A 19,149-nucleotide genomic window follows, 5' to 3' on the forward strand; every position below is an offset into this window, starting at 1 on the left:
GCAACGTTGTTGTTCCCTATGCTCGTCATGGAGGAATCTAGCGCCATCCATATCGGTTGCTGAGCTACCCGTCTCTGTATCAATCTCACCGAGATTGCGATTCATCTTGCGATAAAACACACCTTGGTGGAAGTCATGGTTAGTCTCAGGCTGTAAAGAGCCTGGATCATCCCATACAAACGATGGCAGAGATGAGTTCGCGAAGGGGCGGAAAGGTATCAGAGTAGGGTCGAGAAGGCATAGACAGTCATGAAAACAGTGGTGATGTTCGATGATCCATATGACGGTTTTGGACAGTCGATGATAATCATTGAAGGCGAAAAATAAAATAAAACCCAAACACCAACCCGAAAATCGGGGGGCAACGTGGTGATGGACGAGGAACAATCAAGCGCGTTTCGTCCGACGCGCGCCTCAAACCTGGTGCAAAGCTAATTATTGCATGAGGTATACCAGAGACAATAAGGACGAGTCTCTGGCTCATGTTGCTTTTTGAGCCAACCAACCAGCAGTTTTCATGCTATGCAGATTATCCTCGGGCTCCTGCAGAAATGTAGTTCCGAGCTGGGATTTGTGAAGGGGTTTGTGAAAGAAATGCTTTGCTGTTGATCTCGGAAACAAAACGAAAATAGAATGTTTATGTAAAATAGTGAATGCTTTGTGCGATAAATGCGATGTGCAGAACAGAACAGGGAGAAGGTGTTGTTTTTGGTTTTGATGCTGGGTATAGAAATGAAAAGGCCATGGTACTGTAAAAGGAACGAGTTTTTTTCTTCTTTTTTTTTCTTTTTGTCGCAGGATAAGGATCTCAAGAATCAATATCTACTTGAATCTGACCAGATCCAATCCTAGGCTGTTAGCATTTTGCATATAGTCATTTGCTTGGTGTACTTACAAGTTCCTTGTTTGGGCGGGTTGTCTCAGTAGAAGAGATGTTGGATAAAAGTAAAACTCCGCAATCGATGCCAGCACGAAATGCGGTACGCTTGGTTGCGAACCAGAGGGGACCAGTTACTTAGGCCCTGTCCTTTTCTCAGAGATGAGGGGCTGAATTACCAGAGACGACTCTGGCTGGCTTGGGGTTTGACCATCGGGCTCATTCTCCTCCTCTTCTTGAGCGACCCCCAACATCGCGGGGCAGGGAAACAGCGGTCACTGTTATCTCGAAGTGTCAGCGCTATGTTGTCCTCAATAAATCTAGGGCGTGCGTATGGGAATACTGTACTTACCAGGTTGTGGTGGTGGTGGTGATGCTGAGGAGGAGGGAAGAGTTGGAAGGAGAAGGATTTGTAGCGAGAGAGGCAACCGAACAAGATTTTGTTTCTGCAGCAACAATTCAAAACAATGTGCGCATATGAAAGGGGGGGTTACTTGCCCTAAGGTTGGTAGGTAGGTCATCGGCCGTGGGTGACTCTGTTGACAGTTGTTGACAGTCGTTGACAGTGCCATGGCACCGCAAGGGGAAGCGCTCCAAGAACGTGCGCCAAACTTGACATCTCCTGTGCAGGCCTTGGGCGGTAGTTCATGCAGATATCTTCAATGCTGTTCTCTTCCAGGCAGTCTTTGTAGAGTGTAGAAGGTCTTGGTATGCCCCTGAATCACTGTGCTGGCCAATTTCCGATGGCTCTTGAACCTCAGGAAGATATTTTGCCATATCTTGACGAAGGCTTACTGCTTAGAGAAAGGCGACTGACTTACCGTCGACAGAAAGCACTTCAGGGAGACATCTAGGCGATAACGTGTGATATTTTTAGGTCGAATCTTCAACAGCACAAAGGCGTAGAACTTAGAAGTTATTCCAGATTGATAAAAGAAGCCCATGATGGAGGACGTAAATAAAAAAGTTACTGGTTATGTTTGTTAGGCAGAATGTCTTGGGATATTCACTGATAACTTAGTTCCAATAAAAACAAGTTTTCATCATTGCTTTTAAAGTACCTAACTCTCTAGTCTTTTTGACATTTCTAGGCACAAGCTCTTTATGAAGTATTCCTCTGATACGCCTCTATCCACGGAGACGATGGTTGAACTCCCAAACCGTCTGTGTTGAACACGCCTAAATCTCATTATGCAACGCCGATATGCACCAGTTTTCCCTTCGTCTTAGTCTATCGTCTTGTCGTGAATGAGTGTCTAGGCATCACTGGCCTTTTCTTTCTCCTTGTCATCACCAAATTCATCACCAAACTCCTCAACGATCCAGAGACAAAACTTCTCCCACTCGATCTGCCACTCCTGCATTCTCTTGGCTTTGACGTTCGTACCAAGGCTAGCCTGCTTGATGTCGTTGATCCAGTCAGTCTGGCTCTGGTCCTCGAAAGCAGCCCATCTGACGCTGTTCTCTGCGAGGCTGCCAAGGCCTGCAAGACCAAGGTTCTTCCACCCCTGGAGAGCCTGCCAAAAGTCGTGTGACATGCCGGCTGTGTCTTGCCCGAGCATAGCGGGATCATCGTTACACAGACTGCAAACAACACCACGCGCCAAAAGGGCGGGCAGGGGATGGGCTGTTACGGAGCCACAGAGGCGGAGGACCTCATTCGAGATGGGGCACGATTCGATGAGGATGCGTTTCTCCTTGACCATATCAATCAGCAGGGGGTGCTTGAAAAGACTGAAGCCGTGTCCGATGCGTCGGGTGCCAAGCAAGATTGCATCAAACAAGTTGGCATCAGTGTCAGTGCCATCTCCAAGTGTCTCTCCCGCGTGAAAGAAGAAGGGAAGGTTGACACCCTCCATGGCGCACTGCTTACGGAACCAGAAAAGCTCAGGGAGGAGATCAGACAGGGGTCGACCCAGATCCTCGGGACCAACCAAATCATAACCAGCAATGAGGTCAGGGAAAGCAATCTTGGTAGCGATGCAGCAGTCCATGTTCTCGATAATGAGACGGGTGGGCCAGCTTCGTAGGCAGGTCCAAATGGTGGTGAGGCCCCAGAAACCCTTGCCCTCGGGAGATTTCTTGAAGTTGTCGATTTCTTCGCGCAGAACCTCAAACATGTGAATGTAGTCTTTCTCGGGCTCCTCTTGCTTATCACGGCAATAGTTAAGTGGCCAAGTGAATCTATGGCTGTTAGAAGAAGATCAGAAATTGCTGGCTTATGACTTACCGAAGTTCAGCCCAGTTGACACCATCATCCTTGAGGTTCTTCATGAGCTCGCGGAGGAAGATCCGGAACATAGGTTCATAGTGAATGATGGTGGCGCACACAAGGAAACACTTTCCAAACTTGACCCAGATGGCATCAACTCCATGGTGTTGCTCATGGCTGTCTGTGACGGAGAGAGTGCATCGGCCTTTGAGCCACTTGAGAAAGCCGGGCCTTCCACCATGAGGAAACTCATCTGCCGCCTTTGGAAGTGACACAAAGGTATCAGGCTTGTAGCTCTCTTCCCAAATAGATCCATCAGTGTCCGCCTTGGTTCTATATCGGAAGCTAGGAACTGCATCCTCTCGAGATTCTTCAGTGTTGAGAGGCTGATCGCTGCACATATGCATTCCTGGCATTTTCAGAAGCTCATCGAAGAGAAAGTCAAAGTTGACCATAGCATCCATGTGAGCGTGAAGCAGCGCACCTTTTGGCATGCGGCGAACGATCTTCCAGAGATTTGTCTTCTCCATGCGGTCTTTGGCAAGCATGAACATCATTCCTGGAAAGATGCACTCGTTTCCTGCTTGAGCGAGCTCTTCCTCAACTTGAGGGGTCCAGATGGAATCATTCTCCTGGTCGCGGATGCGGTCGACAATGTCACTCGCGCGCTTGGCAATAGGTGAAAGAGAAGATCTGAACGAAGCATCCGTGCGAGCCTTTTGTTCTTGACTCATGAGGTTTGCTCGGCCTGTGAGATATTGCTGAAGGAAGGGGTCCGAGAGTGAGGGGATGTCTTGAGAGACTTCCTCCCACTCTTCGTTAGACATGGTATGTTCGTCCGCCATGATTCCTTGGTGGCTTCGGAGAAGTAGTTGCTCTCAAGTGTTCGGTTGAGATTTATGAACAAGTTAGAGCTAGAAATCGTCTGAGAGCGGTGAAACGGTAGGATACCGTAGGTGGATTAGGCAGGTCGAGGAAGCGTGCTAAGCAGAGGATCGCTGAAGTCAGATGAGCTGCTTATGATAACGAAGGATCAAAACAAGAACACGTCAGATGTGGTGAGGCATGATTTGATGAAGAATACGGCACATCAATGTAGAAGAATACACCGTTGAAGGTAAAGTGAAGCGTTGAACGTAGAGTTAAGGTTGTGACGTAAAGGCGCAAACGGTTACACTTTGAGTTGAGCGTAACAAACGGTGATACACCACAGGCCCTCGCCGATAACCGACATCTTGTTTCACGTGACTGTACAGTCGTTACACCCGCAGCGTGATTAACCGCATCGCAGCCTCTGATTGGCTGAGCTAGTCTCACAGTAGACGCACCTTATCACCTCCAGGATCATGCATCGTCACATTTGACTCCCTGTAACCAATCTTCTCCTCAAGATATTCTCCCCGGCAGTCTGTGGCTGGACGCCTGAAATGAAGCTATCCCCGCTTTCTATCCTGCGGTGAAGAAGAATACCCCTGGTCTGTCACCCACCTTGTGCCTTGCATGTGGGAGCATGAACGGGATAGCACCAGCAATCACGTCGAATGCCACTCTACTAATTAGTTCGCGGCTGTTCCTGACAAGCCATTCGCTCCTGAGAGTGGCCCTAGTTTTGTTCGTCCTATAGCGCGAAACCCCGGGACTCCCAATGGAAATCGTCACGTCCATCACTTGGAATCACCTGCACGGGACATCACAGCTTTAGAGACCGACTTTTCACAATAAATGTGACTTTCTGCTGACCATCGTGAGCCAAGTGGCTTCCTTTCTGACTCAATACTTCGACCAACGTGCATTCTCACATTCGGTTGGATGCCTTTGAATGGATTTATTTCTGCTGATCCTAATGAATCCGAGCCTGATGGGCGAGGGACAATGGGGTCTCCAGAATTATAAAATGTGAGGGAATTCTTGTGATGTCTACGATGTTTGAGTTCTCTATTACTATCTTCAACACTTGAGCTGGACTCAATAATCCTACGAGTTCATACTATACTTAATCTACACTACTCACAACATCCATACCCTCGTCAAGATGAAGTCTTTCACTCTGGTCACTCTCTTGTGCACCATGGCCACAGCTGCAGTCCTCCCTCGTGATACTGTCTTCGATGGTTATTGCTGCTTCACGTTACAAGATGTGGCAACTGGTGCTACGGTTCAACAAAACAGCGACGGCAACTTGCTGCTCAATGCCGGCAAAACCAACGGCTTCTACTGTATCGATCTGTCCAACTCGCAAGACATTCTTCGAGATAACGCCTTCAACGCTTGCTTTCTCAGCCCAAGCGGTGCTCTCAAATGTGTCGATCCAACACCTGGTTTCCAATCATGGACGTTAAAGAAGAGTGGCAGCAATACGCTTCTTCAGCACGATGGAGGAAGCACATTCAACTCCTGCTCAAAAACTTCTACAAGTGCCAAGGGTACTGTTCTATATGGAGACAATCACACTGATGCTACGACGTGTAAGAGGGTTACACTGAAGGCGAAGAATTTTAAGGGCACATGCAAGAGTTTCAAGGGTTGATGAGGGACAGGCACACAACTACATAATTCTCATTGTTTACGATTAGTTCAATATTCTCGGTTTCTCGTGAGCTTTCAATTTATATGTAACATGGACAATGCTGGCCCCAGATTCGCAGAGACGAGTAAAGTGATACAATCATGAATCAATACCAATGGTGATGTCAAAGCTTGGCAAAGATCTCGTTCCCGGCGCCTCCATACACAACTGCGAAGTCCTTCGCAAGCTGTTCTTGTGCTGAGACCTTTTCTCGCTTCCTAGCGACATTCTTCCCTTCCAAGAATCGATGGAAAATGTCCAGTGACACTTGATCACCATCACTACCAGCGTCAACATAAAGCAGAACAGATACGAGTAAATCTGCCACGGCCCAGAGAACCTCCCTAGCATCTCCCATTAAGTCTGCCAAGGACTCTCGTTCAATACGCTGCCTCAAGCTCTTCCAAACATCCAAAGGATTCCAGCCTTCAGGCCAACATACCTTTCCTTGGAACGCCATACCTTTCTTGATAGAGTCTCCGAGGGCGTCCAGAGTATCCTGGCCAGCCTTAGGATGCTTAATAGCCCTTAAGAAGTCAGTGCTCAAAACGTCCGTTGTGCCCTCCCAGATAGGCAGTACAGCACAATCGCGATGAAGACGGGCGATATTGAGGTACTCTTGTTCTTCATTGGCAAGGTACCCAACACCACCGAGCGCCTCCATGCAAGAGAAAAGTAGCTGTACAGATGCTTTGCAAACGTAAGCTTTTGTGAGCTGAGTAAGAACCCGAATCAATGGCGCAGCATGTTGTGCAGAAGGTGTCAGCGCCTCTAGCGCAGGTGAAAGACTTGCGTCTGACACTATGTCGTGCTCCGAAACGCCGAGGACATACGACGTAAATATGGTAAGAAGCATGAGGCCACGATACTCGGAAGATATCTTTGAAAGGGTCCTCATATGTAATGAACTCTCTGTGAGCTTCATTCGAGTTCCCTTTCCGCCACCAACCTCTCGAACTTGAGCATACGCTCTTGCAATGGCAAATCCTCTGCCTAAATAACCCACAGCAGCAACTGAAGAGTGAACTCGAGTCAAGGTCAAAATTGTTGCGATTTCTTGGATGCCTCGGCCTTCTTGACCTAAAAGCCATGCCCGCATATCCTGGAGAACTAGTTCAGCTGTTGGGAGACTCTGTGTGCCTGATTTGTTCTTTAAACGTTGGATGCGAACTCCATTAAGTTGCTCTCCGTTGCTTTTCGGAATTCCGGTAGCTGTGGTAGCATTCGCATCGTGTTTGTACATAGGGGCCATAAAGGTTGAAAGTCCGCCTTTAGATGTTCGAGCAAGGAGGACAGTCATCCTTGAGTCCGTCGCCGACGAGAACCACTTGAAGCCGTTGATACTCCATGGTCCCAATGGGATGTATTCATCTTTTGAGGCGAGTTGAATCTCAGAAGTTGGCTTGTGTACTGCTGTTGTTTCGGTCAACGACACATCACTGCCCCCTGTTCGCTCAGTCATCCACTGGCCACTGGTCCATGCATGCTGTGGGTTGCGCGAGATCAGATGATTGAAAGCGTTCTCAAATACTTTCTTTTGCTCATCTGTGAGTTTCGCAATAAGTTCTGGGCTACTAAGGTGTGTCTGTAGAAGTCGAGCAGCGCCATCCTGCATAGCGGAAGGACAACCGACGTTGGCACACGATGGCGTCCAAAGTTGTATGCGCATGAACTGATATGCGCGTGCAAATGCACCATATGGAGTATCATATCCAGCGGCGACAAATCTATATCATGTTAACAGCTGGTCAGTCTACTGCGTATGTGTCTTACCCTCTAGACAGACCAAAATTCTGGAGACCACGCCACCCTTCACCAGTGACTAAATCACCCTTCCACTGGCCGAACACATCACGGCCTGATCCTTTAAGGAAGGGTTTGTTATGTTCAGCATCCGTGATCCAGGCAAAAACTTGGTCGGAGAGGACGTCATCTCCAAGTGAAGCCAGTTCAGCTTGGACTTGATGGGCGATATGTCGTGGAAGAAACACTGTGCAGACAAGTAAGCACAGCGCTCTGAATAATAGCAATTGACATTAAACTCACGCTTGAAGCATCTCTGAAAGGTCACGTCGTCATGAAACTGGTTGTTTAGAACAGGAGGCTTCTGAAAGAAGCCTTTATCTGCGCCTGAAGCCTCCATGACTGAATCTGAGGTAAGAGAAGAGAAATTCGAACATGTTGGATCCCGCCCGAGGTTGCTTTATTATCACTGTTGGTCTGCACTGCTAACACTTGTCAGGACATTCAATCACAAGCCATCGACTATATCTCATCGGGGACCTCCAGTGGGGTCAGACCCCCAACTCGAGCCAGTATTCCGCCATTTTGGGTAGGTCGTGCGGAAGAATTTCCGTCAACATGGATTTCTGGTGTTTCCAACGCGGAACTAAGAGTCAGAAACGGAATGTGAACCATGATCGTTGGTGGAATTCCTCTCACAACCATGCATGTTTTCTCCGCATTCTTAACTGGGATCATATATTGTCCCGAGGTTTGGCTTTCCAACCTCCACATGAGTCTATTATTGGGCCTGGCGTCGATCCTTGAGACTACCTACAAGGTCGTATTCTTGGAAGAAGGCGGAGTTTGTCACGGGAAATACAAGCCTACTTCATAGGATTCAGGTTTAGTAATTAAGGTAAAGATTGTCGAAAATCATGAAGTCATTCATCATAGTTCGGCCAGGATTACTCTGAACTTATCATGGTATCAGTATCAAGTCATAGAGACAAATTTGTTTCAACAATTCATGCAAAGCGTCCAAGTACTTGCTAAGTTTCTTTAAAGTGTGGCCGCTTGTCGTACATGATCTGTCAATGTCAAATCTGCTGTTCCTTTGAGTTGATACTTCTTTCACACGGTGTATTTCCAAAAAGGACCTGTAACAACGAAGACTAAAGACCACAGAGGGTTCTATGAGCAACTGCAATAAAGAGTGAAAAGCGGAGTTTGGTTCTTTTCGTTACCTAGATAAATAACAAAATATAAAAGACCGCGATACCAGCCGCTAATTTGTTGCCTTGTTGCTACCAGTACCAACACACAGCACAGCTGCAAACTAAATAAAGTGAACATCCGTCGACACAACATAGTCAAAGATTGTAATACTAACACACATAACCAAAGAAGCCAGAATAAACCTCCATAGTGGATTTATCCTGTAAACTGTTCACTCAGCCACTGGCGAAAGCTTCTCGGCTGCACATTGACGAGGTCATTCAACGATGCATGGCCAAAGTCGTAACGCCCGTCAACAGTAGCTTGGAGCTGTTGATAAAAGGCAACTTTGACGTTGTCTCCCTGTTGATAAAAACCACTCACAAGTCCTGCAATATCTGTAGCTTGCCATTGAGAAAGAGAAAAGGCCGCTGAATGAGTTAGCATGATCCATCCGTACTTATGCTGTTAACTTACCGTTCAGGGTTCTTGAGCATTGACCAACAATGCCACGAAGTGACAGACGGTCTCCCCTCATCGTAAACTCGCGAGGCCAATTTTCAGGTCCCAAATCAATGGCAGCAACGATGAATTGGACAACATCATAAACAGATGTCATGCAGACACGGACAGTATGCCCTCGAGGGTTCTTCTCCACGCACTCTGCAGTATAAGTACTCATGTCAAGAACGTAAGATCCCACGTTGGCCAAGTTTGAACCATAGCCAATGGCCAAACTTCCGAGCCCCTGAAGGAGGAATCTCTCCATGAAGATGCCGCAGGAGAAGACGGTCCACTTCATCTGGGATGATCTTGCACAGCGTCTGAGATGCTGTCTCGCTTGGGATGAGTATAAATAGGGGTCGAGTTGATCGTTTTCGGGTCGTTTTTCGAGACTTCCTTCGAACTCGGACGGGACAAAGAATTGTACACCGCTTTGGACAGCTGCAGTGATCAGATTGATCTGTTCACCTCCTGAAAAGGTGCAGATGACAAGATTAACCCCATGAAGTGCGTATGCTAGGCTATTCTCGTCATTGTAGTCAACAACCATGACTTGAACATCAAGTGCTGCATATTCGGGACGTGACTGTGTTGTTAGAAACATCATATATATAGGAGTAACACTTACAGAACGTGAGAGAACAACAACTTGATAAGCGTTTGCTGCTCTAGAGAGATGGCTTGCCAGGAGATATCCAAAGCCAGAGCCCCCAGCTATAGCTATTCGCATCATGGTGAAAGTATTACACGTAGTTTCAGTAAAGTGTTTCAGGACAGCGTACAGATGCCAAGATAGTCGGGAAAGAGCTAAAGAAGGGATGACTGAGGTTGAACTTTTGGGAAATTAGCGTCCTCTAAATAGCTTCTTGTCTGAATCCTGTAGTTCAAAATATTGGGGGCACAGTTGAGCCTCAAGTCTAGACAAACGCATGGCTGAGTACGGCAACAAGCATTGCATGACCAACTTAGTGAACAAGGCTCATCGGAGAGGCCTCAGTTACAGGCAGAAGCAGGGCAATAAAACATTGGGAGTCTGAGTCCAAGAGCCTCGACTGGCTCGTGATAAGTTACCGTGGAGTTAGTAACGGACGAATGTCTGCACGTAGACTCACACAGTTTAGCTTTGGACCGGTATCATCAACCTCCTTATCGTCACAATTGTGGGGTGCACCTGAGTTCCTGCTTCAAGTAATAGGTCCTGAATGGTGCTGAAGTGCCATGTGAAGTCACGGGTCTGTGAATAAGGATGCCTAAGAAGCTCAAGGGGCCAGGAAGTTGTGAGCAAACTTGAACCACTCGGTCTCGGATTGGTCAGATTAAGCTACAACAAGTGACAAGAGACCTTACACGGCATTTGTCTGGTCGATAGCTATAGGGTACAAAGGCAGTACACATTGAAGCACAAGACTTATCGTGGTCACATGCAACTTGCGGGTTGCCTTGTTAGCCTTACGAGAATCAATCCGTTTGGTTGATGTAGCATGGCTGTGTTGAGGTTCACGGTGGATATGGATGTCTCGTTCTTGAGAACTCGATGTCAAATCATGACATTCTCAGACCCTCAAACTGACAAGTCGTCAATAACCAACCACCTGATCGATTTTTCCTCTTTGATCCTTGTTCTATGCTTCCGCCACAAAGGAAATGCATAACTCTGCGTCAGTCGTGGTCATGGTTGAAGTCGATCAACCAATCTTTAACCTGGACTTATGGAAACCAGGGTGTTTAAGCATGAGACAATAACTCTGGCTCGTAGGTTAAACGCCTCACATGCATACAGAATGCCTTGTAAAGTTAAAGAAGAGGCAATTCATGGTTCGTGGTATGCAGATGTAGTTCAACGCCCGCCCCATCCGCATTGCATCGGACAAGCCGTCATTGGCTTAAAGATAGGCTACACTGATGCTAGCAAGGCAGAAGACACTGTAGCCTGTTCTAGGGTGAGATCGCAACGAGGCTCTGGTTCTCGGGGGCAAAAGTATCAAGTGTAGATCAACAACTCCAAGGCCCATATGGAGATTGGGGGCCAAGACCCTGGCCCATCAGTGGTTGAGCTAATGCAGCAGCCCCCATTATCCATGTCTATTCCCCGTAGGGCTGACTGGGGTTGATAGGAGTGGCGAGCAATTGGACTTATTCATTGGATGTTGTAGATATTGTTTCGGTGGGAGACAAGTCTTATTCTAACGTCCTTCTTACCGTGTGGCACCGGTGACTTGCATAGCCATTTTCGAGAAGCAGTACAGTTATGGTGTAGTTTTTTGGCGATCAGGGGGGAACTGATCGGAAACGGCTGTTATTGAACCAGTCTATCGGGGTTAATATGTGATTAAGATTGGTTGTATGCAAGTGTGTGTGCGCGTGTGTGATTGTTTGTGTTGGAGGTTGTAAGCTGCGATGCAACACAGAATTTTCAAGCACCTCTCTGCAGAGGGAGCCAATTCACCGATTCAATCTCTCTCAGAAGAAACCTCCTTGTTTTCTCTGCGAAAATTGGGAGCTAAGGCAAAGTTTCCCTAGTGATCGATGCATCAAGTCGCAGCATGATTATCCCTCATCTTGTCGCCTTTCAGAAGTTCCACGTACCGTACCTACTAATGTACCAATAGTAGGCTTGAAACTTCAAATTAGAAAATACAGGTATATTTTCTTGCATGTCCCATCTAGGCAAGGCCCGAACTGTCTGAAATTCTCAGTGAAACACCCAACTTAGAAAAGATGGACACTGCCATGGATCCATGCAAACGATCATAATGCCTGGGCACCTATATCTCCCAATCATATGTTAGTTGGGCTGCATACCAGTACTGTGGATGCCTTGTCGTGGTTACGGAGCTGCCAACAAGACTCGTCGGTAGCTTTTTAACACTCACAAATGTGACCAGCGTTATCTCAATGACGCGATGAGACATCACGGTAGAGGACGAGATGTGAATGTCTTATCCTTCAGGTTAAAGTTCCACGGTGACACATGCATGGATTTCACGATAGCACCATTGTGTCACCTGCCTCTATTTGGTGGCTTCAAATGAGACATCTCCAGGCTACACAAGCTGAGTTTCAAAGCATTATGAAACCGGGCTTTCAAAGCTCTCTTGGACTTCCACCAAACCTTACGACGGCCTTTGACACTCGCGGACAGAAATTTTTTGTTTCATAATCTTCGACTCTTCGGTTCTTTCAGCCTCATCCCGAACCAATTCAGGTTCAGCCCAATGTTAGGCAACCGAACAATATCACATTTCACCCTCTCTAAGCCTGGAGTGCAGTCTCATCCCTTGTGCTACCACTACCTTTCCTCCAGCCCTCAGTATGGTCAATCTTCTTCCTAGCCACACTCTCAGACCCCTCAGCTCCCCATGCACCTCCTCCAGGTGTGCAGATAATGATACGATCTCCGGCCTTCATAGCAGCTGTGTTTTTAGCCCCCATGTTGATACGTCTCTCCTCGTATTCAACCTCTCCTGCATCCTCTTTTGTGTGAAACTGTTTCAGAGAAGTCTCCCAGTTGGCCTTTTCAACCTTGCGCACCCACAGGTTCAGACCACATTCTCCGTCGCCGCCACCATTCAGCCCATACGGGCGGTAGACGCGACGCTCACTGAGGATGGACACCTGAAGGGGAATTCGGAACTCAATGTCACGGATGACGCCGTCACCACCGCGATGTTGGCCTCGCCCTCCTGAACCGGAGCGAATAGAGAACTCATGGAGAAGTACAGGATAACGGCGTTCAAAAATCTCTGAATCTGTGATTCGAGTGTTTGTCATATGACAGTGAACACCACTGGTCCCCTCCCAGTCAGAACCCGCACCGCTTCCGCCAGCAATCGTCTCGTAGTATCCGAAACCCTTGACAGCTTCGGTGCCGTCTTGGTTCCCGCCAAATCCGAAAGTCAAGTTATTACAGCACCCCTGACTGGCAGCACAAGCCTGGAATGCTTTGAAGATAACATCTGTAATGCGCTGACTAGTAAGGACATTGCCTCCAACAACTGCAGCCCCTGGCGACGGCGACAGAATGGACTTGGGAGGGATCTTGACATGAATCGGCTTTAGGCATCCTTGATTAAGTGGGATGTCTTCGGCAATCAGGCATCTCAAACAGTAAATGATAGCACTGAACGTAATAGCTTGAGGTGCGTTGATGTTTCCGTAAACTTCGGGGCCAGTACCTGAGAAATCAAATTCCGCTTCACCCTTTTCTGGGTCAATGCGAATTTTCAACCGAATGGGAGAACCATCGTCCATAAAGTCAACTGCCGAGAGGTCCTTGCCTTCGAATCGCTTGTAAACATCTTTGAGTAGTCGGCGCACACACTGCTCGGCATTGTTCTGGATATGGACCATATAGAACTGCACTGTCTCCTCGCCATACTCTGCGATCAGAGTCTCAATTAGTGATATTCCCTTTTGATTGGCCGAGACTTGAGCTCTCAAGTCGTTGATGTTGTCAGCCAGACAGCGTGTTCCACTGCAGCCTGGGTACTTGGCAGGTTCTTCGTAGAACAACTCAACAACTCGTTTCTCGTTGAACTTGCCACCACTCACAAGCTTCTCACTTCTGATTGAGGCGCCCTCTTGGTAAAGCTCTCGGGAGTGAGGTGGCATGCTTCCAGCGCTAATGCCACCAATATCAGCATGATGAGCTCGAGACGCAGCGTAGAAGAGGATGTTTTCTCCCTTCTCATCAAAAGCTGGCATCAATAACGTCACATCCGGAAGATGAGTTCCTCCATATGAAGGGTGGTTAGAGATTATGACATCGCCCTTCTCCAGTTTCCCTTTCCAAATCTCAGCCTGGCGTCGTACACAGGTAGACATTGAACCAAGATGGACAGGTAGATGAGGAGCGTTGGCTACAAGGCCACCTGTAGCATCGAAAATAGCACACGAGAAGTCAAGTCTCTCTTTGACATTTGTGCTAACACTCGTCTTTTGTAAGGCGCGTCCCATCTGCTCAGCAATTGCCATAAATCGATGACCAAAAATGCTGAGCATGATGGGATCAACCTCGCGATCCTCAGATGACTTGGCAGACCTAGGCCCATTAGAATGACAAGAGACTTGTGATCAACACAAAACTTACTCAGACTTTGTTCCCTCCTTCTCCAGATTAATGACTACATGAGTCTTGAGAATGATTGCAGTTGCTTTTGGTGTTACGACGATGGTTTGAGTACCATCAGCAAGCATGGCTGGCCCAGGGATAGAATCGCCAGTATCTAGATCTTCAAGCTTGAATATGGGAGTTTCCTTCCTGCTGCCCTCAAAATATACCTGTTGGCTGTCAAGCTTCTTCTTGTCGGAAACCTTCTGCTGCTTCAATTCCTTGAGTTGCTTGTCAACAGTATCATCTTTGTGTCGGAAACTCTTGCCGATACCACGAACACGGACATCATCAACAATGATGTCTCGCTCGTCAAGCGTAAAACCAAATTCATAACGATGCTGCTTCACGAAAGCTTGGCCAAAATCCCATTCTTTTCCATCGAAATGCTCCTTGGCCTCCTCAGGTGTCGGTCTGACAATCATGAGAGCTGACTCAGTACCACGGTATCTCATGTTGAGGTATTCCTCAAAAGCAATTTCATCTGCTTGGAAACCTTGATCTCTTAGGGAGTTTCGTGACTGGTCCTTGAGCTTCTCCATCTTCTTCTTCAGTTCATTAACTATTTTGTCATCGTCCTTCCATACCAAAGAATCAGGCTCTTGTCGTTCATCAACGACATCTGCTAGGGCCATGCCGTATGCGGAAAGAACTGAAGAATATCGATGAACCAGAATTTGTTGGATGCCCAGAGACTCCGCGATGGCGACAGCGTGCTGACCACCAGCACCACCAAATGTTGCAAGTCGATGTTTTGAAGAATCGTGACCCTTGGCTTCAGTAATCGATCGGATGGGGCGAGTCATTGTCTCATTAGCGACGGTCAAGAATCCATATGCAACTTCATCCACCGTCAGGTTCTTGTTGTTCTCCTGGTTCACTTGATCTGCGAGCTCTTGAAGAACCTTTCGGCTCGCATCGATATCCAACCCTTGGTCTTCATTCTCTCCAAAGATCTTAGGAAAGAATTCGGGAAGCAGACGGCCAAGTACCAAATTTGCGTCTGTGACTGTGGCTGGACCTCCTTTACGGTAACACGCAGGACCTGGGTGAGCGCCTGCGGACTCGGGTCCAACAACGAAGAGTCCGTTCCTGAAAAAGAGGCGAGAACCGCCACCAGCAGCGACCGTATTGATGTCCAGTTGTGGTGACTGAATTGTAACACCAGCAGTCGTCGTCTCGAACACATGTTCATAACGACCTTCGCCATATCTCGAAACATCAGTGCTTGTGCCGCCCTAGTCAAGTTAGTATGGTGTTTTGAAGTCATCTCTTAACTCACCATATCGAAACCGATGACCGGTGTCTTTGTTTCTTCATCGTACGAAGTGATAGCGTATCCCACGACACCTCCTGCGGGGCCTGATAGAATTGCCTTCAGGCCAGTGAACTTTTCCACATCTACGAGGCCACCATCGCTCTGCATAAACTCGCATCTTGCTCCCTTGGCACCCTTCTCCTCCTTAACACTACGGGTTCCAAGGCCGCCTTCGAATCCAGCCTGGAAGCCATCAATGTATTTGCGAATAGCCGGCGTGAGATAGGCATCAGCACAAACAGATGTAGCTCGTGAAACCAGCTTGATCATGGGCATCAGCTCGTGACTAAGTGATATATGTTGGAAGCCGATGTCCTTAGCTATCCGCCCAATCAGAGCTTCATGGTCAGGATAGGTGTAGCCGTGCATCAGACAAACAGCGATGCTGCGGATGCCTTGATCGTAGACATCTTTGAGCTTTGATCGAATGTCTTCTTGCTCGGCTCTTTTGAGAATTCTGACTGTTTCGCCAGACAAACCTCGAACAAGAGTCTTGCCTTCGGCTTCTTTAGTACCAACTTGAGCCTCTGCTTCAGTTTGCGTTCTTTCGGGATCCTCAGCGTAATCTTCAAGTGTAACTCGCTCGTCAATCTCAATAACTTTCTCGTATAGCACGTCAGGCTTGCGAATTGCAAGGTCAAAAATTTTGGGTCTCGACTGATTTCCGATGGTCAGGCAGTCCTTGAATCCCTTGGTAACGACCATAGCGATTTTTTCTCCCTTTCTTTCGAGCAAGGCGTTTGTGGCGACAGTTGTTCCCATCCGAATCGAGTCAATCTGAGAAGTGTCCAAAGCTTCACCTCGAGGAATATCTCTGCCGAGGAAGTGGCTCATGATGCGCCGAATACCCTCAAGCGGGGCATCTTTGTAGTTGGCAGGGTCCTCGGATAGAAGCTTGATGATAATTTCCTTTCCATTGCTCTCGCCGACACAGTCGGTGAAAGTGCCACCTCTGTCGATAGCAATTCTGATACCGCGCTGTGATGTTGCTGTCATGGCGGATATCTTTCGGGATACTGATGAGGGGAAGAGGGGTTAAAGCGTGGGCCTCGAGAGCATCAAAACGTGAGTATGCGTCAAATGATTGAGATGTATGTTAGTGGGAAGAAGAAGGGTCAATTATCTTCCACTTGGCGGTCTTACGGAACAAATATGCATCGCCCTTTGTGCAAGTTGAAACTACTTGGATGAGACTCTCAGGCGGCTATTATGTCGTCACAAACCCCACGTTGCGTGATTGGTAATTGATAGCTTCAATCACCCGAATAGGCAATTTTAAGGACAGTTATTCACTGATATCAATGCCAGGTATTTTCAAGGACAAAGTTTTCCTTTACAGGTATGTTTCCATAACCACAGGTTTGCTGAGGAGGAGAACAAAACACTAAAAGAGTGGCTGAGAATGAAGGTTTTTACAACCATGTAATTAACATCAGCCAAGGGCAAATATGCTTGCAACACTTGTAGGATTTTCTCCATTGAACTGTTCAAGAAATTTTACTTTGAAAGACAAGCCCCAAGCCTGCAATGTCCCTATAAACACAGAGGAGCGTATATACATAATAAGGCGAAGAGCAATCTTTTGCAAAAAATAATTGAATGAATACACGATCATTGATCACGATTTTGCCGTCAGCAAGACTCGAACTTGCGTTTTCAGTGCTTTCAAGTAGCCACAAACTGATGTACTGACCCCTATACGATGACGGCTTTCAGTTGTTTGTTGGGAAACGAGGCGTAAAAGAAGTTTATGAATACCCTGGCAAGCATTAGATGAAGCAAAAATCAAGCAAAATGACAAAAGGTTTGCCGTCAGCAAGACTCGAACTTGCGTTTTCAGTGCTTCGAAGAGCCACAAACTGATGTACTGACCCCTATACGATGACGGCTGTTTTCCAGTTGATATAATCCCTGTCATTTATATTGGACTATAGCCTAGGCGTCGTTTGGGGTGTTTTGCATTTCACCCATGTTCTTGCCGGCGATTGATCAAAACATAAGAGCAGCTTCCTTTACTCAAATGAATAAGACATACGGAGTAGAAACATAGGAAATGCCAAACCCGGACACTTGGAGCTTAGTTAAAGAGAAAAGAGAAGCACTAGAAACCCCAACTTATCGGGAGTGGCGGATCCTGACTCAATCTAGCGGCGAGCTCACCAACAGCTCCAAGACACCGGAAAGCTCCAGAGAGTTGATGCAGTGTTGCGAAAAGGTTTTACTCGAGCTGAGGTCTATTCAATGTCTTTGCCGTTGCATATGCGGGAACTATTCTAGCCGGAGTCCCGGGTCCGGCGTCTCCGGAGATGCACGGAGCAGGTTACCGGAGACATGGGACGCGGAGGACGCCGGACGGCTCGAACGTGTCACGGAATAGGAAGAATAACATGCAGCTAACAATCTTTTTTTATCTGCCGGGAAATAGATATTGAAGGCTAAGTCAATGCAAGATTTTAATCGACTGTTCGGTGCAGAATTTGTGATTGCCAGGAAACAGGCCACGAGTCATACAATATGTATGACACGACTAGAACTCGATGGGATTGTCGTATTCAAAATTCAGTACGATAGCGCATTTGTAGCTTCAAATCTGAGCTCGCTGATGAACTCTGTAGTGTTGACGTATACATCCATCCGCCTGGCGTCATTCCTTAATAACTTCAAACTTGAAGGAACTGTCTGTGCCCCACTAGCGAGATCAGCATGAAGTGAAATCTTATGGATTAGTGAGGCTTGCTCCAAGCGCTCATCTCATCTCCAACGTCTCGAGATTGGAGTTGCTGGGATAAGGTGCTGTTCTTATTGTTGTCTCTCATCAACTGATTCACTGACAACACACTCCCACCGCCTATTCCTCTAAGCGCTTGAATCGACTTGATGATAGGTATTGCAGTACAGCTGAGCCAGTCGATTCATGGCCCTAGACACACTCGAGCTAGACCTGACTCGTCCGACCCCGGCTCCGAATTGTACCAATGATGCAGTGGCTAGGTTACCAACTGCCAGCGCGAACCTACATGCTTGTTGGGGGGCCGATCCCCATGCATTAAGGCCATGTTTTTAAATCCCTTCTGTTAACCGATTGGAGATGAGGAGATTCTCAAGATGCAGGGTAGCGAGCATTGACAAGGTATGAACCCTTATCCCAGTTCCTCTTGGTCCCACGACATGGAACCCCAGGAATTTATCGGAGACACAAACAGTGAAGCACACTGGCGGTAGAACTGTAGCACGTTACGTAGGCCGTGGGAGGCCTAGACCTCGTGGATACGAAGCTCAGGCTCAAAAAGCAAGGGGACCACCCAGTAGCTGCGATGAGCATCTAGAGCGCCAGGCGCGGCGATAAGCGTTTGGACGAGAGTTGTTTAGGAACGAGGATGGACACTGTAGCAATGCAGATGCAGCAGCAATGCATCAGATGAAGCCATTAGCACTTTGCTAAGAATGTCTCATCAGTGTAACAGTCACAGCAACGCAACAACACGGCTGCAATAAGACTGAAAGAGCCTGAGATGAGAGTTATGAGAGTTACTCACTACCCCGTCTGCCGTCATCGCCGGCCTCAATTGTGTTTCCATGTGCCTTGGGTTGAAACGACGAGACAGGCCAAGTTTATTAGCCC

The 19,149-nt window shown here is 47.5% G+C and overlaps 5 protein-coding genes and 2 non-coding genes across 7 annotated transcripts; 1 reads left to right on the forward strand and 6 right to left on the reverse strand.

The window, feature by feature from the left end:
- Window positions 1-1,899: 1,899 nt before the first annotated feature.
- On the reverse strand, window positions 1,900-4,266 carry BKA55DRAFT_611976 (uncharacterized protein). Its single transcript, XM_046196666.1, has 2 exons — window positions 3,108-4,266; window positions 1,900-3,061 (listed from the first exon to the last, which is right to left on the reverse strand). The coding sequence occupies exons 1-2, from the start codon at window positions 3,932-3,934 to the stop codon at window positions 2,134-2,136; spliced, it is 1,755 nt and encodes a 584-aa protein (XP_046051145.1). The 5' UTR covers window positions 3,935-4,266; the 3' UTR covers window positions 1,900-2,133.
- Window positions 4,267-5,121: 855 nt separating this feature from the next.
- BKA55DRAFT_688585 (uncharacterized protein) lies at window positions 5,122-5,616 on the forward strand (the record flags this gene model as incomplete). The annotated part of the gene is made up of 1 exon (XM_046199231.1): window positions 5,122-5,616. The coding sequence occupies one exon, from the start codon at window positions 5,122-5,124 to the stop codon at window positions 5,614-5,616; it is 495 nt and encodes a 164-aa protein (XP_046051146.1).
- A 27-nt stretch (window positions 5,617-5,643) lies between these two features.
- BKA55DRAFT_736925 (uncharacterized protein) lies at window positions 5,644-7,933 on the reverse strand. Its single transcript, XM_046201354.1, has 3 exons — window positions 7,702-7,933; window positions 7,429-7,645; window positions 5,644-7,382 (listed from the first exon to the last, which is right to left on the reverse strand). Exons 1-3 carry the CDS (start codon window positions 7,796-7,798, stop codon window positions 5,780-5,782), a joined length of 1,917 nt encoding a protein of 638 aa, XP_046051147.1. The 5' UTR covers window positions 7,799-7,933; the 3' UTR covers window positions 5,644-5,779.
- Window positions 7,934-8,811: 878 nt separating this feature from the next.
- BKA55DRAFT_508011 (uncharacterized protein) lies at window positions 8,812-9,832 on the reverse strand (the record flags this gene model as incomplete). The annotated part of the gene is made up of 3 exons (XM_046187384.1): window positions 8,812-8,999; window positions 9,073-9,685; window positions 9,728-9,832. The coding sequence occupies 3 exons, from the start codon at window positions 9,830-9,832 to the stop codon at window positions 8,812-8,814; spliced, it is 906 nt and encodes a 301-aa protein (XP_046051148.1).
- Window positions 9,833-12,305: 2,473 nt separating this feature from the next.
- BKA55DRAFT_320470 (Hydantoinase B/oxoprolinase-domain-containing protein) lies at window positions 12,306-16,741 on the reverse strand. The gene is made up of 3 exons (XM_046185683.1): window positions 15,492-16,741; window positions 14,189-15,447; window positions 12,306-14,140 (listed from the first exon to the last, which is right to left on the reverse strand). Exons 1-3 carry the CDS (start codon window positions 16,521-16,523, stop codon window positions 12,352-12,354), a joined length of 4,080 nt encoding a protein of 1,359 aa, XP_046051149.1. The 5' UTR covers window positions 16,524-16,741; the 3' UTR covers window positions 12,306-12,351.
- A 413-nt stretch (window positions 16,742-17,154) lies between these two features.
- Window positions 17,155-17,237, reverse strand: BKA55DRAFT_t146. Its single transcript has one exon. It is a non-coding gene; the product is annotated as a tRNA-His (tRNA).
- Window positions 17,238-17,334: 97 nt separating this feature from the next.
- Window positions 17,335-17,416, reverse strand: BKA55DRAFT_t145. The gene has a single exon. It is a non-coding gene; the product is annotated as a tRNA-His (tRNA).
- Window positions 17,417-19,149: the final 1,733 nt, after the last annotated feature.

This window comes from Fusarium redolens, assembly GCF_020744475.1.
Source record: "Fusarium redolens strain MPI-CAGE-AT-0023 chromosome Unknown BKA55scaffold_6, whole genome shotgun sequence".
NCBI lineage: Eukaryota > Fungi > Ascomycota > Sordariomycetes > Hypocreales > Nectriaceae > Fusarium > Fusarium redolens.